The sequence below is a fragment of the Dipodomys spectabilis genome, unplaced genomic scaffold (assembly GCF_019054845.1).
Source record: "Dipodomys spectabilis isolate Male_0828 unplaced genomic scaffold, ASM1905484v1 ptg000241l, whole genome shotgun sequence".
Classification (NCBI taxonomy): Eukaryota; Metazoa; Chordata; class Mammalia; order Rodentia; family Heteromyidae; genus Dipodomys; species Dipodomys spectabilis.
The window spans coordinates 5,618,130-5,645,762 of record NW_024870918.1 but is presented as its reverse complement, the minus strand read 5'-3'; the positions used below and the strand labels follow the sequence as shown (position 1 = coordinate 5,645,762).

Sequence of the window (27,633 nt, the reverse complement as noted above, 5' to 3'; positions counted from 1 at the left end):
CGAGCCGGAGAATGCCGGAACGGCGCGGACCGGCCGGAGCGCGGGGGCTCAGAAGCCGTCGGTGGAGCGGAGGAAAAGTGTCTCCGAGAACCGGCGCTCGGCCGGGCCCTGACTCACCACCCCGCCAGGGGTTCGCCTGAACGCCCCGGAGTTTGCGGGCTGGACGGATCGCCGCCGATCGAGGGCGTGCGCGCGTTCTCCCTGCGCCCCGAGGGCGGGGGGCGGGCGGGGAGGCGTTGTCAGTGGAATAAACTTGCGACCGCCACGTGTGGCAGCGTTCCAGAGGGGAACCGGCTTGCCGAGGCCGGCGCGCCCGTCGGGGAGGGCGGAGGGGGATCGCGCCCGGCGCGGGGCAGGGCCGGGCAGGGCGGCGGCGGCGGCGGCGCGAGCGGAGCCCCGGGGCCCGTGGATGCTGCGTGCGGAGGCGCTGCCGGTTACGTAAAGATGAGGGGCTGAGGTCGCCTCGGCGCTCCTGCGAGTCGGAAGCGCCCGCGCCCCCGCCCCCTTGGCCGCACCGCGCCGCGCCGCGCCGCGCCGCTGCTTAGTCGTCCGAGGCCAGGGGCCGGGGCGAGCCGGAGCTCCGCAGCCGCCGTCAACTTTGGCCGCGCCGGGGCCGCCCGTCGCCCGCACCATGTCCGCGGCCGCCTATATGGACTTCGTGGCCGCCCAGTGTCTGGTGTCCATCTCGAACCGCGCTGCGGTACCGGAGCACGGGGGCGTTCCGGATCCCGAGCGCCTGCGACTCCCCGCCGAGCGCGAGGGGACCAAGGAGCACGGCGACCCGGGGGACACCTGGAAGGATTACTGCACGCTGGTCACCATCGCCAAGAGCTTACTGGACCTGAACAAGTACCGGCCCATCCAGACCCCTTCGGTGTGCAGCGACAGTCTGGAGAGTCCCGACGACGACCTGGGCTCCGACAGCGACGTGACCACCGAATCTGGGTCGAGTCCTTCCCACAGCCCCGAGGAGAGACAGGATTCTGGCAGCGCGCCCAGCCCGCTCTCCCTCCTCCACCCCGGCGTGGCCGCGAAGGGGAAACACGCCTCCGAGAAGAGGCACAAGTGTCCCTACAGTGGCTGTGGGAAAGTCTATGGAAAATCCTCCCATCTCAAAGCCCATTACAGAGTGCATACAGGTTAGCCGCGCGCGCCCCGACCCCAGCCCTGACCCGGCCGGCCAGCGCCCTAGGGCGCACGGGACCCCCCCCACCCCGCCCTGACCCGGCCGGCCAGCGCCCCAGGGCGCACGGGACCCCCCCCACCCCGCCCTGACCCGGGCCGGCCAGCGCCCCAGGGGCGCACGGGACCCCCCCACCCCGCCCTGACCCGGGCCGGCCAGCGCCCCAGGGGCGCACGGGACACCCCCACCCCCCGGGCCGGGTGGTGGGGCCGAGCTGCTGTTGAATTCTTGGAACTCGCTCCTTCATTGATTCCCAACCCCCCCCCCCCCCCCACCTGGGAGCAAACTCTGCCCGGCTGGGCGGTGCGGTGCGGTGCGGTGCAGTGTGTGCGTGGCTCGGCGGGGAGCCGGGCCCCGCCCCGCCCCTGGGCCTGCCCCGCCCCTCCCTCGCGTGGGACTCCGCCGCACCCCGTGGGGCTGCTGCCCTCCCCCTCTCCCCCCCCCCTCCACCTGGGAAGAGAAAGCTTAAGACGGGAGGGATCGGATGGCGGGTCTTTGTTGTTATGGTTATTATTGTTGTTGTTGTTGTTGTTTTCCTCCCTGGGGTTGGGGGTGGTTGGCTTCCACCCCTAAGCTGGGAGGGCTGCGTGGTTTCCACGTGACTTAGGTGGCGCGGGCGACCTCTAGGTGGATGGTTCGGGTGGAGGTGTGGTCTCAGCCAGAGGTCAAGGCTCCAGAATGGAGTGAGGTGCGGCCTGCTGGCACCTGAGTGGATGGACAGACAGACACCAGCTGGGCAGGACAGGCTGGAGGGGGGGAGTCAGGGAGTTGAGTCTGCCCACTTGGTGGTTTCTAGTAAACATGAACGGGACTCATTGGCATCCATCCGCTTGTGGACATGTTGTCTGACGGTGTCCACGAAGGATCCCTCGGGCTGGGCCTGGTTTTCTGATGACACAGGATGTGTTCTCCCCGTGTCCTGTGACACGAAGCTCTTGGTGGATTGATTTACTAATATTGTGTGTGTTGATGTAATGGGTAGGTGTTTTGGAAAAGTGACCCTGGCAGGGGCGGGGGGGGCTTTCATTTCAAAATTCCGATTTTCCATCTTGTTTTGCTTTGCTTTTTCAAAGAAAGGCTATGTCGCTGCCCCCCTACCCCCGCCCCCTCCACACACACCCTCTTCCTTTGGAAGAGATTCGTGTGGAGGTGGCTGCTGGCACCGAAATAAATCTGAATTTCCTCCGTGATTAATGCCAAATCAGGTTCCCTGGGGGATCAGCCTTGAGGTTGTCACTTAAAACAGTAACTTGGAAAGTTTGTGTCTGTGAGGTTGATGAGAGGCAGGTGCCCACTTTGGGTGACTTTTAGGGTGGCTGTGAGGGGGGTTGAAGCAGGAGTGTGTATTCATGGAGGGTGTTACTCACCAACAGCTGTTGGGCGGGCCTGGCTGTGTCAGCCATGTTCCCAGAGTTCAGTTGCTCCTGTCCACCCCGCACTGCCACCTTGAGCAAAGGCATTTTCTCCTTCAGGGAGCTGCCCAGTGGTGCAGCTGCGAAGGGCTGCAGAGGCTTGTGGAGCTCCAGAGCCTGTCTGACTCAGGAACAGGAGTGTTTCCAGCATTCTGGGGCCATGCAGCTGAGTGCTTTGCTCAGTCATTTATAGAAATGGCTGCTTCTGAGTGCGTGCCTGCGTGCTGCCCGTTAATTCTCCATAAGGCAAGTTGGCTTAGCTGTTCCAGGAGACCCTTTTGCACAGTCCATGATGGAAAAAAAGAAGCAAAAGAAATGTTCGTCCGGTTTTAAAGGCTACAGTCGTTTGTTGTTGTTGAAACTAGTGAGATGGTGACGGAAGAGGTCTTACACTGACGTTGGGGAAAGCAGGGGAGGGGTGGGAAGGGAATGGCTCTATCATCCTAGGAAATGGTTGGGCAAAATCTTTAGCTTCTCTAGATATTGGCAGAAGCCTGTTTCGTACCTCTGAAGTTCCAGTTAACTTCAAGTTAGATCTCGGTGGTTTTTTGTTTTTATTTCTGCTGGTTCCAGAGGGTAGACACAAAGCTAGCGTTCTGGAATTACCTGCCTCCTGTAAAGATCCCAAGAGCCAAGGTGCTTGCCACACCCCCAGATTCCCTGCTACTCACCAGTGCCCTGGAGAGTCTCCTGCTCCCCAGTTTCCTTAGAGAGCCTTCCATGAACCAGCAGCTTTAGAAGTTGAATCATTCGGACACATTTTCCTTTCATCCAGGGCAGCCCCTTCCATACTGTCTTGTGAGGCTGGCGGAGCTGCCGTCTCTTAGTGCTAAGAGCCTAAGCAAGGGACTTGGATTGAGAGGCTGCAAACTGGAGGCCTGCTGCTGAATTTGCGTTGCAGATTTGTTGGCTGTGGCCCACATAGGGTTTATAAAAATTTCATTGCTTACCAACATCGAAAAATCAGGATCTGAGCACACACAACTCCAGATTTCTGGCTTCTGCAGATTGTCTTTAGGGTGAAAGTGAGCAATTTGTGCTCTGGGGGGCCGGGGGGGGGGGGGGGGAGGGGAAGGGGGCAAGGTCTCATGGTGCAGCCAGGGCGGCTTTGAGTGTGAGATCCTCTGGCGTGAGTGTGAGATCCTCCGGCCTTAATTTCCCAAGTGCTGGGATGACAGATGTATGTCCTTCCTATTTTAATCGTTTACATGATCTCTGCTGGCATTTAGGTTTGCAGTCTCTACTTGGAGCCCCGGCTTGTTAACATACAATACAAGGATACTAGTCTAAGCTTACCAGTTATTGTGCAAAAACCTCAAGTGGTAGCTCATTTCTCCTTTTGCTATTTGAATATTTTCCTGCGATGCTTAGACTTGCTGGCTGAAGGGACTCGTACGATCTCCGCCCCCCCCCCCCCCCTCGGGAGCTGCCATCCGCTACTCGGAAATTAATTCTACAACCATTCCTGGCCAACTCTAACTCAGGTTGCCCTAAGCCTATTGCATTCCACACCCCTAGCTTTGGAGTCAACTATTGGATTAAGAAGAGTTAGTGTCATCAGCTATGCGATGAGAACTGTCTCTCAGGACTGGGAATGTAATTCATTGCATGCCCAAGGCTCTGGGTTCATTCTCCAGCACCAGAACCAATACCAAGCGGGGCCCAGATCCAAGTCTTGCTCCCTAGGCCTCAGCAGCCCACGAAAAGCATTTCCCAGTCCTTGTCACTTTCTCCTCTCAGCCTGAGTGGAAGGGAAGTACTAAGGTAGTCCCTAAGGAAGTATGCTTTGCCCATTTCCTTTCCCATGGCTCCCCAGGGGGATGTGGAATGGTATTTCACACCTGGCATGCTTCCTTAAATTGGATTCATGACTAAGCCTAAAGGGGGTTTACCCAGGTAACTGTTTCTCTACCTCCCGCCTCCCCCATATTCTCACCCCCAAGGAGTCAAGACAATTTTATAACTGCCCAACCCATCTCCCATGAAATTTTAATACCACCACAACATTATCGAGCTATTTATAGACCTGCCCCTTTATAAGGCCACAAATCATTATAATAGGTAAGATTGTTTACACTCACCAAAGAAGTAAATTTTACCCCCTTGGGGATGATGTCACCCCACCCATACCCAGTAGGACTGTCTACGCTCACTTTCAAGAGTCCTGTTAAAGAGCAATGACAGCTCAGCTTAAAGGATATGTTCCTAAGCTTGCACAAGTTTTGCTTTTGAGTTTCAAACAAGAGAGGAAGACTCGGTTGAATCCAGGGAAAGATGGCCTTACAGCTCTACAGCTAAAATCTCTCCTAGGGAAGGAAGACCATGGCAGCTCTTGTGGGAGGACCATTACCTGGTCTTCCTCATTTCCTCTGTGTGTGTGTGTGTGTGTGTGTGTGTGTGTGTGTACACTAAGGCTTAAAGTCATGGCCTCACACTCTCACTTGGCTTTGTCTCTCAAGACTGGCCCAGAAGTTGGCCACAACCACTTAAGCTACACACCTACTTCTGGCTTTTTGCTGGCCAGTTGGAGGCTCACAAGAGGATCACAAACATTTTTTGCCTTGATTGGCTCATGATCTTTGGATCTCAGCTTCCTGCATAGCTAGAATTTACAGGCATGAGCCACCAGCGCCCAGCTTTCCCCCCTCATTTCTTTCTTGTCTGCAGCTTATCTGCTCTAGCACTGCCAAAGTAGTTGCCTTGGCTTCTGCAAGGCTGGCTGCATGTGTGCTTCTCAGCAGAAAGCGCAACTGGAGTAAAATTATAGTGCACACAGGTCATTTCCTTGACTTTCCTCCCAGAGGCGTGGATGGTGAAGAGGGAGAGGAGGGTGGGAACCCTGGGAGGGAAAGAAGGCTCCAGATAAACAAGACCCTCTAAATGGGGCTATCCCATTACTGTCAGATGCAAAGATAGAACCTAAGGGAGTGGAATCCTTGGATTTGGGGTCAGATTTGCATTCCTGTCTCAATTGCTGACGTCTATCCCAAGAACCAGTCATTCTGCATAGTCTGTGGGAAATTCCCAAGTTGAAATTCCCAGGGGAAAACATCACATGACATATTGGGAAAGCGGCTGATGATGGTCTTCCCTAATAAGTTCATTGAGAGAAGTGGTGGATGATTTCCCAGAACTTACTCTTTCAGGAGCCCCTCTAACCACAGTGATCTGATTAGAACCTGCTTTCTAGCCCAGCAGTTGAATCTCTGAATGCCTTGTGGTCATTAGCATTCTTGATTAGAGAAAAAAAAAAGTAAAACACACATTTCTGCTGTTCTTGTTAGTCTTGATTTCCAAATCTTCTGGATCTCTCTCTCTCTCCTTCTCTCTCTCCCTCCCTCCCTCTCTTTCCTTCTCTCTTTCTCTCTCTCTCCTTTCCCCTCTCCTCTCTCTCTCCTTCCCTCCCTCCCCCCCTCTCTCATCTGTTCTCAAGCTTGGGCAAAGAGCTTGCATCATGCAATGCTTCTACAGCTAGAAACCTCCCACACACCTCACCTCCCACCCTTCCCTAATGTTTCTCTAGCAAACCCAGCGCCCACTGAACAGAGTAAATTAATGCCTAGTAATTGGTACAAAGGCACTTTCTGTTTCTATGCAACACACACACACACAAATGAGAGACAAAAAGAAGGGGGAAAAGAAAGCAGAAAAAGCCATAGATGGTTAAAAAGGGAGCTATCCTCAATCAGTGGTCCTGGAGCACCCTGGTTGGTCCCACATTTTGGTTGAAAGTCCATAGGTATAAACACTTGGTGACAGCAATCGTCAGTATCAAAAGGATGGAACTTGGAGGTTGGAGGTGACCTTGAGAGGTCATCTCATTCATCATTTTGTCTGTCTGGTTTTTTTTTGTTTTTTTTTTTAAAGAGCATGTGCCCATCCTCTTAGAGAGATTGAGGATACATTCGTTTAAACATTTAGGGGTCTTGGGAAAGGTTGGGAACAGACTTCCGGGACCTGAGAGCCACCAGTCTGTTATGACTAGAGTATGAATCTGGGCCTGTCCTGTCATCTTTCAGAGCCTCTTTCCTCAGCAGCATACCAGGGCCTACAGACATGGAAGAAGTTCCCAAGTAGAGGATGCTGAAGCCTTTCACTTCCGGCATGTTTCAGTTAGTGCATCTCAGGAGCTCTTCCTTCATTGTGGATTCTTTTCCTATGACCTCCTGATGATTTTAATCTGTGGTTTCCTTTTTTCTTTCTTTTCTTTCTTTTTAACCTGAGCTTAAAAGAGCTGCTTCATGGAATTAACCAAGCAAAAGGGGGCAGAGGTCGAGTTGTTTAGCCATGGCTTTTGCCTTTGGTTACCAGAACAACACACTGAATCTCCCTTCCTGGACTCCGACAAAAACTTTGATACCTTTCTTGGTGCATTAAGGCCAAGAGTAAACATGTCCTGGCCTCAAGCAGTCCCCTCAGCAAATAATGGGTCTAACATCATTATTCATGAACACAAGATCCCTGGGAAGAAAATAAGCATCCATTTGTGTGAGGCCTTCCAAGGCATTGATTTGCATTTGTGCCCAGAGCCACTTTGTGCCAGTGGGTGTGTCTGCAGGGTGCCCTTTTCTTTGTAGTTTACCACCAACTTTGTTAGACTCTGAAATCCTTAGATGGGAATTGAGAATCTGGACCTGAACTCTCAAGGTTCTAGAGCTACCAGAAGCAGTTCATCACCAGTTAAGATCAGAGTTGTTGGCTCTTTGCATTAATTCATTAATTAATTTATATACCACAGTGCTAGGGATGGAATTTGGGTCTCAAGCATTCTTACCATCAAACCATTCATCCCCAGCCTCTAATTCTTTGTTTTTATTTTTAATTAAAACTGAGAGGGTCAGATGCTGGTGACTCATGTTAGAAATCCTAGCTACTCTGGAGGCTGAGATCTGAGGATGGCAGTTTGAAGCCATCCTGGGCAGACAAGAACTTGACAAGTCTTATCTCTAATAAACTAAGAAAAAGCCAAAAGCAGTGCTGTGGCTCATGTGGTACTAGCCTTGAGCAAAACAGAAGATCTGGGACAGTGCCCAGGCTCCGAATTCAAGCCCCTAAGTAAGTGAAAGTAAAATTGAGAATGATCATAAGCTTAAACAGGAGAATGGAATTCATTCCTGACTGAACAGAGCGAGTCTTTTGAAAAAGTGAAGACATTGGAATAGTTTTAAAAAAAGGGAGAAGGAGAGCTCGAGCAGACAAAATTAATGACCAGCTTTTGAGAGGCAGGCCTCAGCGATTTGTGGTGGATGAAGTGTAACCATTATTCTTGGAATTGAACCCCCATCTTTGTGGAAGTGAATGCCTCTGCGAGGACTTGAACCCAAATGGGAGCCACCAGTCAGGATGGATCTCAAAGGCCTGCTTGGTGGTGGTGGTGGTGGTGGTGGTAGGCATTTTCATTCTAGAAGGAATCTTGCAGCTCTTCCTTGCTCAGAGGAATGGGATGGAGACTTCAGTGTGTCTGTCTTCCAGGGATCCGGCCCTGCCAGGACAACGGTCAAAGGAGAGTAGGGTTTGAGCTGCTTGTTACTGACCCCAAGAGACCAGTCCACCCTAGCAGACTCGAATGTGGGTAGCCTTCACCTTCAGTAGAGAGGTCAAGAGGCCAGCTCTCAACATCCCTAGCTGTAGGTGGGTTTGAGTCCTGCTTTCTTCTCTCAGAACGAAGCAACGCTTTTCTCGGAGTCTCTGTTTTCTCATCTCTGAAATGGAGTTCAGTAATAACATGTTCATGACTTGTGAGGCTTTTTCACATGAGATATTGGAAGACTTTAGCTACTGGCCCCAACTGTTGAGCATTGTTACAATTAAAAACAATCTGCATATGTGGCCCACAAGCCCTTGAGATTCCTGGAAGTTATGCTTAGAATTACAGATGCATCCAGAAGCATCTCATTCTCTTAAATCTTATGGATAGACTGTTGTGCGTGCTAAATGCTCAGGGACACTGGATTTTGTGAGTAATAGTAATATCAGTAGCATCTAACGTGAATTCTGTGTTAAGGGTCCAAGCTAAATGGTTTGCATAAGTGTCACATTAGAAACTCAACAATCCTGAGCTGGGATGTAGATCAGTGGCAAAGTGCTTGCCTAACTAGCGCAACATCCTGGGTTCGATCCCCAGTACCAGAAAGGACAAGACAACTAATTAATTAATTAAACCCCAGCAATCTTGTGTGAGAGAAAGGTATTGTTATTCTTGTTTCTTAGGAGGAGGCACCCTAGTGAACCTTGTCCAGGCGTCCATTGGCAGCCTCTGAGCATGTTTCTATGTACTTAAAGTTGTGCACAAATAGTTGTTGCCCTGGACCCCAGCATTTCTGCCAACGAGACCAATGTTTTTCATGGCTCCCTTGGATTTAGCCCCAAAGCGGACCATTTTCAGCTGTCTACTCAGTGTTTTCCTCAGTCTTGTATGAAGTTGTTTTCATGAACCTTGAATAGGGAAGTCAGCAGAATCTTGGACTCTGACCATATTTAACTATGTAGTCACTTAGAAGTTGCTTCCATCCAAGTGGAACCCGGTTTTGAAACCATTGCTCTGTTAGGACTCTTGGTTGCAAGCAATAGAATTCAAACTTGAATGGGCTCAAGAAAAATTAGAGCTTTTTATGAGTTCAAGACACAGACATGTGTGTGAAAGCTGCAGCTTCAGGTATCACTGGATACAGGTGTTCAGGGTCTCTATGGCTTGACCTTGCTGCCTTTTACTCAGGCCCCATCTATAGGCAAGCTTTCTGAAGGACGCTAGGATGCCTTCAAGCTGGCTAGATATATCCCTCCAGTTTGGTAAGCCCCATAGAAAGATAGTGTGCCAAGCCCAATGCTTCTAGCAAAAGTGCCAGGTTTTAAGCCCTATGAATGAGCTCAAAGTGGGACCCCTTACCCTCCTGAAATCAACTATTGTGGGATAGCTAGGTCAAATGCAACCACTTGGGGCTGGAGGCATAGGATCACCAGCTAGAATTTCATAGAAAAGAAGGGCTGCAAAAGGAAATTTAAGGTGTGCTATTTATTACCTAGAAGTAGAGATAAATGCCAGACAGGCAAATCTAACACCTATGCCCTCAGCAGTCCAGTTCGACTCACAAGCCAGGTATTCCAAAGAGCAACTTGACAAAATAGGTGACAAAATGGAATGACAACTCTCTCTCCAGTCTCCGGAGTTTAACTGAAACACTGGGCCATAAGTGAATGGACAGAAGGGTCTTGGCAGCTTCCTAGACCCACACCCACAGACCTCCAGAGGAGACACCACCAAGTCCAAGAGCTAAAGGCCTCCTGTGGGAACAAATTTGAACTCTAGACTGTTCATTGTGATGCTCAGAAATGAATCATGGTTATGTAAGCCTTTATTACCCTATGTGCTGATAGATAAAGGGGCAAATTGTACAAAGATGAGCTGTTTCTATAGTGGTCCCTGCAGTCTATTCTGTGTGCACAGTTCTCAACAAAAACACCCTAATAAATATAGAAAGCCCAAAGTACAGCTTCACAACACCTAAAAGTAACTTAAATCCCTGGGCTACCATAGTGCTACTGTAGTTTTGTATTAGTATGGGTTTTACTGAAAATAAGTACAGTCGAGTCAGGTGTAACGATGCATGCTTGTAATCCCAGCACTATAGAAGGGTGAGGCGGGAGGATCTTGAGTTTGAAGGTAGCTTGGGTCAAAGACAAAGAAGCCCTTCCAAAATGAGCCAACCAACAAAAACAGAACGACGAGCAAATAGCTCCTCTTTCTACTTGCAAGCCATACCTGTGACCAGTCACCAAATGCTACTCTGGTGAGCCAAAGCCTTTGCCCAAGACTTCCCAGCAGGAGTTGGGCAAGGGCAAGGCTGGTCCCCGAACCTGAATCTTCCCAGTATCCCAGTATGGGGGTGGGGGAGGGTGGCCCTGAATTTCAGAGGGGGCCATTCCTCTGGGACCTCTGGGAAAGTGCCCAGGGGGGTTCTTTCATGACCACTGAGAGCTCAGACCTGCACTTGCGGTCTTTGGTGATTGAACACTAAACCACGAGAAGCAATGGTCTTACTCCACTCGGGAACAGAGAGGTTAAAACTGTTTCACCGCGGCCCCTGAAGCCATACCCCAGTACCAGCGATGGGTGGATCCCAGAGCGGATGATGGGAAAGCCGTGCTAGGAAAGCGTCACTCAGCCTTGCTTGAGTCCTCATGTAGGATACAACTGGTAGATGAGAGTGGGCATCTGATCATCGGGCTCTATAGTCTTTCCATTTCTTCTGTTGGGAAAGAACTCGATCTTGGCAGTTCAAGGCTTCTCAGTCACTTCTCGAGTAGATGTCACTCGCCTTAGGGGTAAACGTTCACAAAATCAGAGTTATCATCCCAATGCAGGTCCCTTTGCCTCTCTTTCTCTGGGGAAGATCTCTTACTCGGTGGGCAGAGAGCTTACCTATTGTGCTGCGACCATACTAGGGCTGTCCAAGTGGCATTGTCATCCTTCTCCCTTGGTGATGGCCAGTGGCTGCCGTGCGTCTGCTTCTGTCCCCGACTTTTTTCTCTGCTGGCGAGGGCTTCTGCATGAGGCTCCACGTGTTAGAACCCAGACACTGCAGCACAGTCTTTCTGCAGTGGTGTTCTCCCAACAGGACCATGTAGCTCTTCTCCTTTCTCTGCATTTGGAAGGGAAGAAATCTTCCAGGCATGCATGGATGCACGATCCCCTCCTAGTGGCAGCTATCCCACTTGTGGGGGCCTTCCTAAGTGGGGGGTTTATTTAGGCTCTAGGTGTGACATGGAAGAGACAATAGTAGCCTTTCCTGGGCATTTCCCAAGCCTGTCTCTACAGCACTAGGCACTGAAGAGACCTTAATGTCTTCTTTATTTGGACAAAGCCATTGTACACTGCAAAGCGAAAAGTGCACGTTGGCCCAGGGACCATCATACCTCAGCCACAAAGAACATGTGTCCACTTTGTTGTTGTTGTTGTTTTTCTTTTTGGTAGCTAATTGGAGATGGACTTTCCTGCCTGGGCTGGCTTCAAGGATCTGGCGATCCTCAGATCTCAGTCTCCTGAGTAGCGAGGATTACAGGCGTGAGCCCTCAGCACCTGACTATGTGCTCTTGAGAGCTACAGCTTCAGTATCAAAGGAGAACTTGTTAGAAATGCAGACTGAGCAAATCACTTGCCTCATGCATGGGCTTCTTCTGAAACACAAGTTTAGAACTCGGTGGTCCTAAAAATCACCCCCAAATCCAGTGGTTAAAAGAACCTATGTCCTTGGAGTCATTTAGTCATGAAGCGCTTATATCTGGTTCAATGTTCAGTGCTTAGAGGATTATTCATTATTTATCTTTCCCCGAAATGCAGCGGTGGAACTACACTGGCTTGGGAACCAGCTAATCTGGGTCTGATCTTTTGGGGGTTCAGGGACTCCCTGTATGTGTATAGGGGCCTCTGGAAAATGGATAAGGTGACATTCAACCCTACATTCTGACATAAACATTTTTTTTTTAAACCAAAGTATAGCAAGAGGCAGCTCCGTCTTGTGTTTAAAAAATGCCCACTTAGGACCCACATTTCACCCTACACTGCTTCTAGCCGAGACAGAAGCCACGTACAGGCTAAGAATCTGAGTCTGCCCTCTTTGATTGGCAGTCAACCAGGACGACAGCAGCTTGCTGTCAGAAACTCCATTGAGGCTGAAGAGGCACAAGCGATGTGTAGCCAGGTTTGCTGCTTCCACAGTGAAGGTCGTGAGTGAGGAAGTGCCGTACAGATGTTAGACAGATGTTACCTGCACCCATTTCCTGTTTCAGGCCCTGCCATGAGGAACAAGCTGCTTCCCTTTTCACAGATACATACAGGGACCAGGCAGGGCGGGGGGAAAAAAAACAACCCTCTCATCCACATTCTGTAGTGGCTCAGCGGAATCAACAAATAAAACATTAAAGGAACCCGAATCACAGGATTCAGGGAAGGCTGGGAGCCATTGCGAGTGGAATGGCATTCAGGATTATTTTTTCAGTGCCAACAAGCTGTGTGTGTCGGAAATTTACAGATGTAGTGGTATTTCCCGTGAACAGGAGGCTGTTGATTTCTTTGTCTTTCTTTTTGTTTTCTCGTGGTACTGAGGATCAAATCCAGAGTCTTGCACATACCAGGCAAGTTCTTAACCCCACCGAGCTTCATACCCTGCTTAGTTTGTTTTGAATCCAGGGTTTCTCTGCTTTATGCAGAGAACGTGGGACTCTGTAGCCAAGGATGGTTGAGGATGATGGAGAATCGCATAAAAACAACTGTTCAAGTTTTGCATCTCCAAGTCCATGTTGCTGTTCTGTGGGAGAGGGAGGCCAGATGGTTCTGAACAGCAGGGTTCTTGAGACATGGTCTGGGCTTGCCTGTGTAGGTTGTGTGCTTTGTTGGAATTGGATCTTTGTATTTCTTTACCATTTTATCACTCTTGCCTGAGTAGCCTTATCACTACTGTTTGTAAATCTAGCCAGGGAAGGAAGGAAGAAGGGAAGAAAGGAGGGAGGGAAGGATGGGAGGGAGGAAGAAAAAAAAAAGAAGGGAATGAGGAAAATAAGCTTGGTTCTGTCTGCTTTAAGGCCATGTTCATATAGAAAAAGTGGGGAAAGAAGCAGAGGAGGAGTAAGAAAACAGATGCACGTTCAGAAAATTTCTTACGATTTGCTTGAATAGGAAACAGTGACTCTTAGTTGTTCTTGGCTCCTGGACACCTGCAGTGTCCCAATTGTCTTAATAATTTCTCAGTGAAAGGCAAGTCAACATCGATCAAGATGCATTGTATTCATAAACGGTGCCGTTGAATGCCAAGTGCTGTGTACAACTACTAAAAGATAATAAAAATATCTTCTTGAAAGGTAAATCATGCATCCCTTGCCCTTACCAGAGGACATTATTTATGTGTTTGTCTTGAGGCAGGATATCACTATGTAGCCAGGTTGCTCTTAAACTCATATTTTTTTTAACATACTAATTTTTAACATTATTATTATTATGTTTGCCAGTCCTGGGGCTTGAACTCAGGGCCTGGGCACTGTCCCTGAGCTTCTTTTACTCAAGGCTAGCACTCTACTACCCCTTCAGCTCAAGGCTAGCGCTCTACCACTTGAGCCACAGCACCACTTCTGGCTTTTTTCTTTTTGCTTATGTGGTGCTGAGGAATTGAACCCAGGGCCTCAGGCATGCAAGGCAAGCGCTCTACCACTAAGCCACCTTCCCAGCCCCTTAAAATTAATTTTTAAAGAACTTTTTCTTATCAAAGAAATTTGCACTTTTTTTTTTTTTTTTTTTTTGGCAGTCCTGGGGCCTGAACTCGGCCTGGGCGGCTCTTCAGCTCAAGGCTAGCACTCTACCATTTGAGCCACAGCGCCACTTCTGGCTTTTTCTGCTTATGTGGTGCTGAGGAATAGAACCCAGGGCCTCATGCATACAAGGCAAGCGCTCTACCACTGAGCCACCTTCCCAGTCCCTGTTCTCATTTTTTTAATACTCAATTTTGTGTGTGTGTGTGTGCCTATGGCTTAAACTTAGGACCTCAAGGCTGGTTCTCTACCACTTGAGCCATACCCCCTACTTTGGACTTTTTTCCTGGCTAAGTGGAGATAAGAATCTCAGGGACTTTCCTTCCATGGCTTGCATCCAACCATGATCCTCAGATCTCAGCCTCCTGAGTAGCAAGGATTGCAGGTGTGAGCCACCGGTACCTAGGTTTGTACTCACAAAAAAGAAAAACTTAGAAAATATTGGGGGAAGATGACAGAAAGTAGAAAGCTACTCTTTATCTCCTCACAGACAAAAGTTCATTATTCCTATTTTGTATATAGTGTTCTAGGATTTTTCTCTCCACAGACACACACACTTGGTTACCGCAGACAACACCCTGCCATTCTCACTTAGCAGGAGATAGATACCTCATACCTTTTCATTCCATTGGCTGTCTGGCGCCATATTGACAGGTACTTACTCTTCCACCATATGGATCTACTATGCTGTGAGAAACCAGCTACTTATTCTTGTGCATTTCAGTTGTGACAAAGTTCTAATCTTATAAGCAATGTTGGTGCCCCTGTGTCTTTCCCTGTCCTTATCTAATTATTACCGAATTAATTATTACTGAAAATTACCTCCAGAAGAATATTCTCAGATGGCTCTGGAACCAGCTGAGTGCTACTCCTCCACATAGCTCCATCAGTGGGAATAAGGTCAAACTATGCTATTTTCACCAGCCCCACAGACTGTTTTACCTGTGTCTTAATTGGTGAATATTGAGTACTTGTGAGCTTGAGTATATTTTTATATTTCTCTCTTGTGTGTCTCTCTGTGTGGCTCTGTCTGTCTGTCTCTTTTGTTATGCAGTACTAGGGCTTGAACTCAAGGCATTGGGTTCTGATTGGAGTTTTTATTTTTTACTCAGCTGGCACTCTACCATTGGAGCTATGCCTGAGTTATGACTTCTTTTCTATTTTCTTTCTTTTTTGCTGATTATTTGAAGATAGTCTCTTGGCTTTGTCTGCCCGACTGGCTTTGAACTGTATATCTCATAGACTTTTCCTGCCTACGCTGTCTTTGAAACATAATTCTGAGACCTCAGCTTCCTGAGTAGCTAGGATTACAGGCGTGAGTCCCCAGCCCCCATTATGATTTTATGTATTTTACATTTATATTTATTGCCCTTTTGAAATTAAGTGAAAAAACTGTAAGGTAGAGGTCCAAATTGAACCTTTATTTATTTTTCAACCTAGTACCTCTTGTTATCTACAGAGTTAAAGTTTCTGCTTCACTGATTTGAAATACTCTCATTACTATCTACTGAATCTCTATAGATTTTTTTTTTTTACTTTATTTTCAGCTCTGCTTGGCTTCACCAATTTGTCTTCCCCTGTGCTGGTATCTCCGTATCTTAATTATTACAGCTTTAATAATACATTTTAATAACTAATATTACAAGAGCTCGCTTATTATTTGTTCTTTCACAGAAGTTTCTTGACAAGTTTAGCATATTCTTCCAGATGAACTTCAGAAGTAATTTCGTGAAGCTTAAGAAAAAGAGATTCTTTTTTTTTTGGTTGTGGGGCTTGAACTCTGGGCCTGGGCGCTGTCCCTCAGCTCTTCAGCTCAAGGCGAGCGCTCTACCACTTGAGCTACAGCGCCACTTCCGGTTCTCTAGTGGTTTATTGGAGATAAGAGTTTCATGGACTTTCCTGCCCAGGCTGGCTTTGAACCGCGATCCTCAGATCTCAGCCTCCTGAGTAGCTAGGATTACAGGTGTGAGCCACCGGCGCCCGGCTGAAAAAGAGATTCTTATAGTTAGTGTATGTTCACTTCATACATGAGTGGGCACAGATGTTCCTTATTTGCACCATAGAGTCTTACACGTAGCAGCATGGGAAATCTTCCATTCTTGTGTGTGTGTGTGTGTGTGTGTGTGTGTGTGTGTGTGTGTGTGTGTGTGTGTGTGTGTGTGTGTGTGTGTGTGTGTGTGTGTGTGTGTGTGTGTGTGTGTGTGTGTGTGTGTGTGTGTGTGTGTGTGCTGGTCCTGGGGCTTAACCTCAGTGCCTGGACACTGTCCCTGAGCTGTTTTTGCTCAAGGCTGACTCTACCACTTAAGCTACAGCCCTGGCTTTTGGTGGCTAATTGGAGCTAGGAGTCTCATGGACTTGCCTGTCTAGGCTGGCTTCAAACCACCGTCCTCAGATCTAGACTTCCTGAGTATCTAGGATTATAGATGAGAGACACCAAGGCAGGGGCTCTTCTTCCTTTCCATATCAAGATTGTTACGGTTTCTTCTTGCCTAAATACTCAGCATTTGGATTATACTAACTGGTTGTGAGTAACTTTTAAAAATAACCCTAACCATTCTGGGATATATTTACACCTATGAATATACTTTTGTTTTTGGTGAGTCCTGGGGCTTGGAACTCAGGGCTGGCACTGTCCTTGAGCTTTTTTGCTCAAGGCTAGCACTCTACCACTTTGAAGCACAACACTAAGTCTGGTTCTCTGATGGTTAAGTGGAGATTAGAGTCTCAGGGACTTTCCTGCCTGAGTTAGCTTCAAACCTGTGATCCTCTGATCTCAGCCTTCTGAGTAGCTAGGATGACAGTTATGAGCCACTGTCGCACATCTTAACTATTAATTTATAGGAGATTTTTGAACTAAATATATTGCATTTCCAAGGTAGCAGGTTATTCTAGATGTGAATAATTCTTATTTCACAACTTCCTCCTTCCTATCAGTTACTTCTTTTTTTTTTTTTTTTGCTTATGTGGTGCTGAGGAATCGAACCCAGGGCCTCATGCATGCAAGGCAAGCGCTCTACCGCTGAGCCACCTTCCCAGCCCCTCAGTTACTTCTTTACCTAATTCATTCACTATTCATTTCCTAAACAATGTTAATTTTAACGATAGGGATGGGTATGCATGCTCTGGCCTAGACTTTAGTAGGAATATTAACTAAAGGTTCTACTACCTCGCAATCAGGCCATCATCTGTGCATCAACGTTTTAACAACATGTTTTAACAACATGAAGGGGCTTTGATGAACATTGAAGATCTGACCCATAACATCTACTTATTTATCAGTAAGGAGGAAGCTCCTTCTCAGAAGCTTTGAGCTCTCTGCAGGCCAGCAGACCTGCTCTACCTCTCTCTCTCTTCTCACTCTAGGCCCAAGAGAATTTTGAGGCCTGGTCTATCTCTACAGAGAAAGCCGTTTACACATTTTGTGCAGAGTTCAGTAGATGGAGTTTATTTTATCCTCTGAACAGAGTCTGTCAGCATGAGGTGCTTAGCTTGTTGCTGGAAGGGGCGGGGAGTGGTGTATAAATAATGAGAACTCTGAGAAACTTGTGCTGTTAACAGCTCTGCTCCAGTAAGGCAGAGTTTATTGTGTCATTGCCTCTGGGTGTGTTTTCCTGTGAAGGCCAGAAATAAAGCATTGGCACAAGCTTATTTTTTTTTTTCCTCCTAGGAGGATGGTAACGCTCATTAATACTGAAGATAAGTGGAAGGAATCTCTTAAGTGGTGCCATGTGCTATGTTTGGTATGAAAAGGGCTGACTAACTCCCCTTTGGACCTTTGCACTGAGTGGAAGAGAGAAAGGAACTGATCTGGTTTTCCCCCAGTCCGTGGAATGAAGGTCAAGTCACAAACTCGTGGGCTTCTCTCATTCTCCTCTGTACATCAGCTCTGTTCCGTTCAGCCTTCTCTCTACATGATTTTCCCATTCCATACTTTCCTAGTTGCATTTCACATGTCCTCTCTCTCTCCCTCCCTCCCTCTCTCTCTTTCTTTCCCTGCCTCCACCTCTCTCTTTTCTTGAGACAGGGTCATGCTATATGGCCAGAACTGGACTCGAACCAGGAATTCTCCTTCTTCAGCTTCCTAAGCTCATGAGGCAGCACTCTACGGATGGAGCAACATCTTCAGTGGTTTCATTTTCTTGCTGATACTTTATTATTGTTTCTCGTTAATTACCACGAGCAAAGAGACGTGTGTGTGTGTGTGTGTGTGTGTGTGTGTGTGTGTGTGTGTGTGTGTGTGTGTGTGTGTGTGTTGGTCTTGGGGCTTGAACTCAGGGCCTGGACACTATCACTGAGTTTTTGTGCTCAAGGCTAGTGCACTTTGAACTGCAGCTCCATTTCTGGCTTTTAGTTAATTGGAGATAGAGAGCCTCACGGACTTTCCTCCCTGGGCTGAGTTTGAACCACAATCCTCAGATTTCAGCCTCCTAAAGCAGCTAGGATTACAGGTGTGTATCAACAGCACCCATCTGGAAGAGTTGCTTAAAGGGGAGCAAATGATAGGTTTCCAAGCAGAATCCAGCCTGCGTGTACACAAACACCACTGGCTGTGACAGTGCTTTTTAATTGCAAAGTGTCTCTCAGTGGGAAAGCACTCATCAGCTGACCATGGATTCCACCATGACCTGTGGTCTGTACACCTTGCATTTTACACATTTTATTATGTGTCTGGCTTCTGGAGACATTTGAATTTACAAACTCTCTGTACAACCTAACATAGACATTCAAATCTTCTGGTTACGATCAGCAGTCAGCCAACCTTCTTTGTGGGTCAGACATTCTCAGTCCACCGTTGTCGTGGAGGAGAAAGAGCAGCTGCGGACAGTACATGAACTCCAGTGAGTTGTTTCCAATACAGTTTTATATATGATCATGAAGCTCTGTTTTTGTATGTGTGATCCAGTCCTGGTGCTTGAACTCAGGGCCTGGGTGCTTCTCCTAAGCATTGTTAATCAAGACTAGAAATCTACCACTTGAGCTTTACTTCCAACTTTTGGGAAGTTCTTTGGAGATAAGAGTCTCATGAACTTTCCTGTCCAGGATGACCTCAAATCTCGATCCTCCACGTCAGCTAGCCACCAACATGCCCTGATCATGAAGCTTTGCATTCAACTTTCTCATGTCATGAGCTATTATTCTTTTTTATGTTTTTTTTTTTCAACCATTTGGTCTTGGCTCATGGTAGGCAAATGGACTGTAGTTTGCTAACCCCTGGTTTAGACAACTTGTGGCCAAAAGTGCCTAATGCTTTTTTTCAGAGGATTCCAGAGGAATCAAAATGATCCTTGGGCTTTTACACTAGAAACTCATTTCCAAGCAGATCTTTGTTACACGCTTAGAAACTGTTAGCTTGAGTTATTCAAGCTAAGTGAGTCTAACAAAGGCTGTTCTTGGCTCTTGGTTTTCTCCGTGGGTGTCCCTCCTTTCTCTCTGAATCATTTCAGGGATGAGGATGCCAGATTAATGACAGCCTCTGGATTAGAAGCAAGGACAAAGATCACAGAGTGATGATGAGCCATGCGCTAGATTGGAAATGAATTCTATAGGAATAAGTCCTGATGACACTATCAACTTTTTTTCCTCCTGTACTGTGGTTTGACCTCTGACCTCAAGCTTATTTGGCAGGCCACGCCTACTTCCATTGGAGCCCCCCCCCCAACCATCTTGTTGTAATTATTTTTCAGACTAAGTCTTGTGCTTTTGTCCAGATTAGCTTTGGTCTGCCATCATCTTAACTACATGCACTCATTAGAAGTCCCGTTCCTAACACAGAGGGACTGTCTAGTCCTCTATAATTCTAGTCTATAGCAGAATGCTTCTCCCCTACAGATCTCCTCAGATAAATCAATTCCTTCTTCTTATAACTCAGTTGAAAGACACAAATGCATGGACTAAACTATAGGACCATACTTCCAACAAAACACTTCGGACAGTTTTGGGCTCCTAAGCAGCATTGGGAAAATACTGAGTTCTGCCTTTTGGGGGGCAGGTATGGGAGAAGGGTAGTTTTGGTGAGGCAGGTGTCCCTTTCTAGCTAAGACGGGTCTTCCAAATGCTGGGATTATAGGAATGTGGCACCATGCCTGGCCTTTGTACCATTTTTCTTGCCTTCATGTTACAAAGCAGTAGAAAGAGGGATCTAAGAAGGAGAATTTCTTTTCTTCTTTGGGACTTATTATATGAGTTCTATGCCCTCAGTGTATCTTTTCTTACTATATTTAAAATATGACATGTTTAGAACATCCCTCCTCTCTCCCCCATAGGTGCTTCTGTGGAGTTAGAAAGGTTTTTGGTGCAATCCAATTCTAGAATAGCCCAGAAGTCTTCTCCAGGAATTTATTAATTTATTGCCAGTCCTGGGGCTTGAACTCAGGGCCTGGGTACTGTCCCTGAGCTGCTTTTGCTCAAGGCTAGCACTCTACCAATTGAGCCACAGTGCCATTTCTGGCTTTTTCTGTATATTTGGTACTGAGGAATTGAACCCAGTACTTCATGCACACTAAGCAATCACTGTACCACTAAGCCACATTCCCAGCCCCTTCTCCAGGAATTTAGAATATCTAAGAAGGTTTTGATTGACATGACGGACCTGTAGTACAAAAAGATAAAGTATATCAGTGTATGCACACACACAACACATGCTTGTACATACATGCACACATATACACACACAGACATGCATTCACAGCCACCATTCTGTACCAGTAGAGAATTTGACTGCAAATCAAAAATACTCAGGACAAGACTAGCTGTACATACGTTTCTCCTTGCCATTTCTAAACACTACAGTGTAGCAAATATTTAAATAGCACTTACCTTCTATTAGGTATACTCTATTAGATATACTTACCTTCTGCTAGGTATATAAGATCATTTAACGTGTATAAGATGTACTTGGGCTACGTGTCAATATGCTAAACTAGTTTCCATGAAGGACTTGGGCATCCTTGGGTTTTGGTACTCATGTAACAGGAAGTCCTGGAGCCCGTCCCTGGCAGGTTCCGTGGGGTGACTGGACAGTTAGAAACTCTGCAGCATGACGAAGACAAAAATCATCTGTGACATTTCCCTTGCTTCAAGAAGCTCAGCCTTACTGGGGTCATGACAGGCTGCTCAAAGTCCTGTCACAGTGGCTACAGCAATGTTTATCCAATACAAGTTGCGGAAGTATAGTTTTCAGCTTCGTGGCTTTGTGGGACTTTTTTTTTTTTTTTTAAAGCAAGAGCATCGCTGTTGTTTCTTTCTAATCCCCCAGGAACATCTTCTGTGCATCACTACCTCTAGCTCCCATCCACCTTGAGGAGTTCCCAACATTTGTTAGTTTGCTTTTCAGGCCAGGGTTGAGTGAGGGTTTAGACTTCAGCTTGTATGTAGAGAATGTTTTACCATATTAACAATGACTGTCTAGGTTGTTTGAGCCTTAGGCCCATGTTTTGCTTGCTCATGGAGTCTTGTGTAGACAATCACAAAGCGGCTCGAATGGTTGATTTGATTTTACTGTTCTCTCTCATGAGCACAGGTGAAGACAGTAAGGGGGTTGAAGAAAAGAGAAAATTACCCCATGACTTAGATGTCTCCTGCTGGACAGCTCCCAGGCTCTGCAGCTTCTTGCTGGCAGATTCCAGGAAGGCTGGAACAGGAGTGAATATATATATTCATTCCTCACATCTTCCAAAGGCGTGTTTGGAGAGTTCTGGGGAAATGGGAGCCTGTGTGCCCAATGTCTACAAGCAGCTGCTTTTAGTTGTGCTTGCAAAGGTGTGAAGAGTAGGCAGGCAGTTCCAGAGCGGGGTGTAGACAGACACAAGAGAGCAATTAAGGTTCTTATCTGAACCGGCTTGTTCTGTTTTTTTTTGTTTTTTTTTGTGGGGTTTTTGTGTGTGTGTGTTGTTTTTGCTTGTATATGTACTTTCCATAGCAGGGCACAGGTCCTGGCCTTGTCTTCACCTTGGTCAGGATTGGGACCCTTAATGCTGGCCTCAGCATATCTTGCAGGGAGAGTTTAGCCACATGCGAAATGAATACAACAGGATCTTCCTTGTAGCCCGGGCTGGCCTTGAATTCTATTTCTGTTTCAGCCTCCAGAGTGCCCGGCTTGCCAACGTGCATCACCATGGTTCTGCTTTCTCGTTGTGTGATCCCGAGCAAGTCAATCTGACCATCCAAGTCTCCATTTTCTCATGCGTAAAATATAGGTCATTCTCTCCAGAGTATCCTGTGAGAATGCGGAGAGATAATGCACGGAAAGCTCTTAGTGCTCTCTGTGGCTAATTTTTTTTTCATAATGCTATTTCTTTTGTGGGAAGGAGTGTGGAATGGATTGGGATTGTTTCGTCTACAAAAGAGAAGATTGGAAGAAGACATGATCGCTGTCTTTGAGCATTTAAAGGGATACGATGAGGCAGAGGGAATCCATACTTTTCATGCTATGACACGAATGGCTTAGAATATGGTCCCCTGCAGGAAGGCAGATTTCACATCAGTAAAGCTAGGCAGCAACGATGCTTGGGCACAGCCCAGCTCCCTCACCAGGTGCAGCACTTCCTGACACTGCGTCTCTTACAGACAGATCGCCAGCTCTGGAAATCTCAAAGAGAAATGCTTGTTCCAAGGGGGAGGTTGGTTGGACCAATGTCCTCTGTTGTGTTCACTTCTAAGACGCCAGGCACTTTTAACAAAGGACTCAGCCTTTGGACTCCCGAGGAAATCCTGAGACCAGCATCTCTAGAATAAAATCCGAAAATAATCATCATAATTCCCATTAGCTGTAAACTGCCACGCTTACTTGCTTAGAGAAGACGGCTCTTGACTATTTCCTCCTTGTCTGAAGTTTGCTAGGCTGTTGTAACAAAGAGCCATAGACTGGTGGCTTACACAGTAGAAATGTGTGATTTCCTGCTGGAACTTCAAGGTCAAGTTGTCAGCTGAGTTGCTTCAGCCTGAAACCTCTCTCCCTATAGGTGGCTCCTTTCTCCCTGTCTTCAAAGGAACTTACTCAACTGCCTATCAGTGTGTCTTAGGACACAGCCATTGGCTGAAGGCCTTCCCCAATGACGTCATTTAACCTTTATTACCTTGTTCAGATCTGTTCCTCAGGACATTTATCCCAAGACCCCTTACACACCAAAATCCTTAGATGCAAAGTCCTGTACATAGCATGCAAGTTATCTGGATAAAAGGGATGTACTTTTAATCATCTTTCACTTGCTTATTAGACCTGACAATGTCAATACTATATTAATAGTCATTATCCTGTGAATATGGAAAATAATGACCAGACATTATTCAGCATTATGTTCTGCACAGAGACATTTCTTCATTTCTTGCTGGGGGCGTAGCTTAGTCATAGTCCCTCTGGAATTAAAAAAAAGAAAGAAAAACATTAAATATTTTATTTATTTTTGGGTCTATGCTGAGACTTGAACTCAGGGCCCGGGATGCTTCCCTTCACTTTTTCACTTAAAGATGGTGCTCTCCCACTTGAGCCACAGCTCTACTTTCTGGCCTTTTTTTTTTTTTTTTTTTGGAGGGGGGCGTTTATTGAAGAGTCCTCATGGACTTTCCTGGCCCAGAGCTGGCTTTGAACCACCATCTTGAGATCTCCACCTCTAAAGTAGTTTGGATTACAGGAGTGCGCTTCCGGTGTCCAGCTTTTCTGTTTGTCTTGTCTCCTTTTAACGATTCTCAGGGACATTTTTCCTTGCAGCCACTGGTTGAACCAAGAGGTAACAGAACCCACGGCGCATTCCGAGGCGGTGCTGGGGAGATTCGAACTTCCAGCCAGGGGAGGGGGTGGTGGGGATAGTACGCACGTTTGGCACGCTCGGCTGAGTCCTGACCCTGTCCTGTCTCCCTCGCCCTCCCTGTAGGTGAGCGACCCTTTCCCTGCACGTGGCCAGACTGCCTTAAAAAGTTCTCGCGTTCGGATGAGCTGACCCGCCACTACCGGACCCACACCGGGGAGAAGCAGTTCCGCTGCCCGCTGTGCGAAAAGCGCTTCATGCGCAGTGACCACCTCACCAAGCATGCCCGGCGGCACACCGAGTTCCACCCCAGCATGATCAAGCGGTCGAAAAAGGCCCTGGCCAGCCCTTTGTGAGGTGCTACCCGCCGCCAGCCAGGGAGGGATTGGACCCCAGAAGGACAAAACGACACCCAGGAAACGAGATGGACACCATGGACACCCAGCCCCAGCAGAGGCGCGCCCACCCACAGTGGACATTCTCTGCCCTCTGGTCAATGATTTCTGATTTTTTCTTCTCCTCCAACCTCCCCCTTCCCCCCACTACATTGTCTGGTTTTAAAGAAGCACATGGTAGCCTGAGATCAAAGTCCACACGTGCTCCCCATTGCGGACAGCAGCCCCGAACCCCAGCTTTGACTGTGGGAAGGTGGGCAAATGCTTTGGGGGAGGGGGTGTAATGTGTTTTGTTTTTTTTTCTCCCTTCACTTCCTTTGTTTTCTTTTTGGGGTGGAGGGGAGTCGGGGGGAGAGAGGAACAAGGCCAAGACTGGGGTAGAATGTTTGTAGAGATTCACACTGGTGTACATAGGTCCGGCTGGGTGAGTTGATCTGTGGCAGTCACAGACATTCTGGACCCTTTCTGCTTGCTGTCTCTCAGAATTGTTTTCTTCCTTTTTAATGTAATGATGAGTGTGCTTCCGTTTGTTTTTAGCAAAAAACCACTCTCTTGAATCACGTTAACTTTTTGAGATTAAAACACACACACACACAAAAAAAAAAAAACAACAAAAAAAATTATCCATGAGAACAACTCCATAGCACAGCTGTCTTTATGCAAGCAAGAGCACACCTCTTTCCAGCATGGTCTGTCATCTAAAGACTTGAAAAACAAACCAAGTTACTTCCAGTCAATGGGTAAGCAGAGTCTGATTTTGTACTAATCAAGGCAAACCTGCAAAGGGTTAGGCTAAGAACGGAACTTACACACCTTGCTTTGTATGAATCTTGAACATAATCTGCACTTTTCTTTTCTAATGCAGAGGATACATTCAGTTAAATACATGTGTTGAGGCTAGAAGCAGACAGTTCTGTTTTGGCATCATGTTCTGATCTGCTTCTTGTACATGTTTCTCTAAGAAACCATGGCAGAGACGTGAGGGCAGAATACACACCACACAAGCTGAGGGAAGAGGGTGGGTAGCGTTTTTTTCAAAATACAAAGTACACTTTTAACTCTATGAACTCGTCTGGTTATCATCATCTTCTACCACGATACCACTAAGAGAGAGAGAGAGAACTTCCAACCCTGTCCGGTGTTAACTGAATGGGTGCAGAACACTGACCAGGCTTGGAAACACCTGATTCTTTTTTGTTGTTGTTTTGTTGTTGTTGTTGTTGTTGTTATTGTTTGGAGTGAGGAGGAGTGCTAGTCTATTTCCTTCTCATTTTCCTATAAAACTTCCACTGTCAGGTATAAGAGTTATAGCCAAGGAAAGGGAGCTGAAATATGAAAAAAAAAAAACTTTTTTTAAAAAAAGGTGCCCCTAGAAGCAAAGGGAAAATACCACAGTGATTTCAGAGGCGACGGCAAAGTGACTGTAGGCAAATGAAATCACACCCCCATCAAATAACCTCGCCACCGCAGGGTGCATCTAGGTGTCCACAGAGGCCTGAACCACTACATCCATCCATACTACGCCCTTTACCAAGAACTTCATTTTGGCCTTGACATGCCAGAAAAACCAACTTGAGTGTTCACAGTTTGAAACAATCCTTACAGCAAATAAAAGAGAAAGAAGAAAAAGAAAGAAAGGAAAAAACCACCTCAAATACAGGGAGTCAGCAGTGATCATGGGGAAAATGTTTACATTTTTTTTTTCTTCTTCAGAAATAAGACTTTCTGGCGATCCAAACAGGGAGCTAATGGTGCATTCTAGTAGACCCATGTGCTCACAAATACGTTATGTAATTGCAAGGTGCTCCCTGTCCATGAGCTCCATTCTTTCATCCAACACATGCTTCACCTAGAACCAGGGGCTCCTATAGGGCAAGTCACAGCGGTCTCCGACTTCCATCCAATACAACAGCCATTGCTAGCACGGTGTTTTTCTTTTCTTTTTCTCTTTCTTTTTGTTTAATCGATGTAGTTCTATTAGTAGTTCTAACAAGAGAACTCCTTTTAACATGAGGATCTGGGAGCAGTCCATGGGCTTAAAAAAAAAAAACAAAAAAGAAAAAAAAAAAGGAAAGTGTTTTCTCACGAGAAAACATGTCAGGAAAAATAAAGAACACTTTCTACCTCTGTTTCAGATTTTTGAAACGCTTATTTTAAACCAAATTTTAATTTCTGTGTCCAAAATAAGTTTTAAGGACATCTGTTCTTCCATACGAAATAGGTTAGGCTGCCTATTTCTGAGCTCACGGAAAGGCTGTGCTTCGGATACTCTGCATGCTGCCTTTTTCCGGAAGTGAGGAGTTTGGGGTTGCCTAGCAACTTGCTAACTTGTTAAAAAAAAAAAAAAAAACAAGAAAAAGATAAAAACAAAACAAGAAAAAATAAAAACCAACCCAACAACTTCAGCTTTCCCCTCACAGAAAGAAAGGAAGAAAAACAAAGTCAAGTCAGTGAAAGACAATCGTTACTGTTTCAGGAGTAAATCTATCCGTGGCTTTTGTCAAGCACTTAAACAGCAACTTGTTTTAAGAGAAAAAAAAAAATGCACAATTTACTTCCCAAAAGAGTTGCTACTTGCCTTTTCCAGCTGTTGACAGACATTTGATATTCTCTTATATGTTAGAGTAACGTAATGTATCAACTCAAGGCTTTTTATTCTTTGTGATAAATCCTGTTTTACAATATCACAAAACAGGAACCAGCATTCTAATTAGATTTACTATGTCTCAATATGGTTCAAGTAGAACTACTAGAGTTCGTTGAACACTAAAACTATGAAACGATTACTTTTTATATTAAAAAGACCATGGATTTAACTTACGAAAAATCCAAATGCAGGATAGTAATTTTTGTTTACTTTTTTAACCAAACTGAATTTTTGAAAGACTATCGCAGGTGTTTAAAAAAAAAAAAGAGAGAAAAGTTGTTTTATCTAATACTGTAAGTAGTTGCCATTTATGGGGGAAAAATGTAATAGTTTTAGAGTTAAGATATCTCCTCTCCTTGGTTTGGAAGAAGAAAGCCCTTCCCCACTGTGGAATTCGCCCTGGCTTTTTACGCTCCACACCATGCTTCTTTTGAGAATTATCTTAGGTAGCTGTAATGACAGAAATCAATTAGTTTGTCAGTTTGCAAATAGGCTTAGTACAGTACTCATCACTCTGGGTAGACTGAGATGTTCTTTCACAACCGATAAATGGTCTGTAACACTGTAAGATACCAATCTTTACAACTCTTTAATCAGTTTTATTTTTGTACAGTATATTAGTGACCTAAGTTATTTTGCTGTCCTGTTTTTGTAAATCAAATGAAATTATAAGAGGATTCTGACAGTAGGTATTTTGTACATATGTATATATGTTGTCCAAATAAAAATAATAAATGATAAAGACTGAATTGCTGCAGCGGTTGCGTGTTCTAAAGGGGGCAGTGGCTTTATGAATTTATCTTCACAGACTTTTAGGATGAGGGCAGAGGTAGTTTTCACCTGTACCTTTCAACATACTCATGACTACTTTTTCCAAACTTGGGTTTGGAAGGGTGGAATGGAGCCGTTGGGAGTCGCTGAATTATAAGGTCTGGAGGTCTGGCTGAAGGGAAAT

At 46.4% G+C, this 27,633-nt stretch overlaps 1 protein-coding gene across 1 annotated transcript; it reads left to right on the top strand.

Moving 5' to 3' along the window:
* Positions 1-526: 526 nt before the first annotated feature.
* On the top strand, positions 527-27,427 carry Klf9 (Kruppel like factor 9). The gene is made up of 2 exons (XM_042699322.1): positions 527-1,139; positions 23,763-27,427. Exons 1-2 carry the CDS (start codon positions 632-634, stop codon positions 23,990-23,992), a joined length of 738 nt encoding a protein of 245 aa, XP_042555256.1. The 5' UTR covers positions 527-631; the 3' UTR covers positions 23,993-27,427.
* The last annotated feature ends 206 nt before the right edge of the window (positions 27,428-27,633 follow it).

What these genes read in the sequence shown, in the direction of transcription:
- Klf9 (XM_042699322.1), top strand. Translation starts at nt 632, where the DNA reads ATGTCCGCGGCCGCCTATATGGACTTCGTGGCCGCCCAGTGTCTGGTG. An exon ending in CCATTACAGAGTGCATACAG is followed by an intron (nt 1,140 to 23,762) that starts GTTAGCCGCGCG and finishes CCCTCCCTGTAG; the next exon opens with GTGAGCGACCCTTTCCCTGC.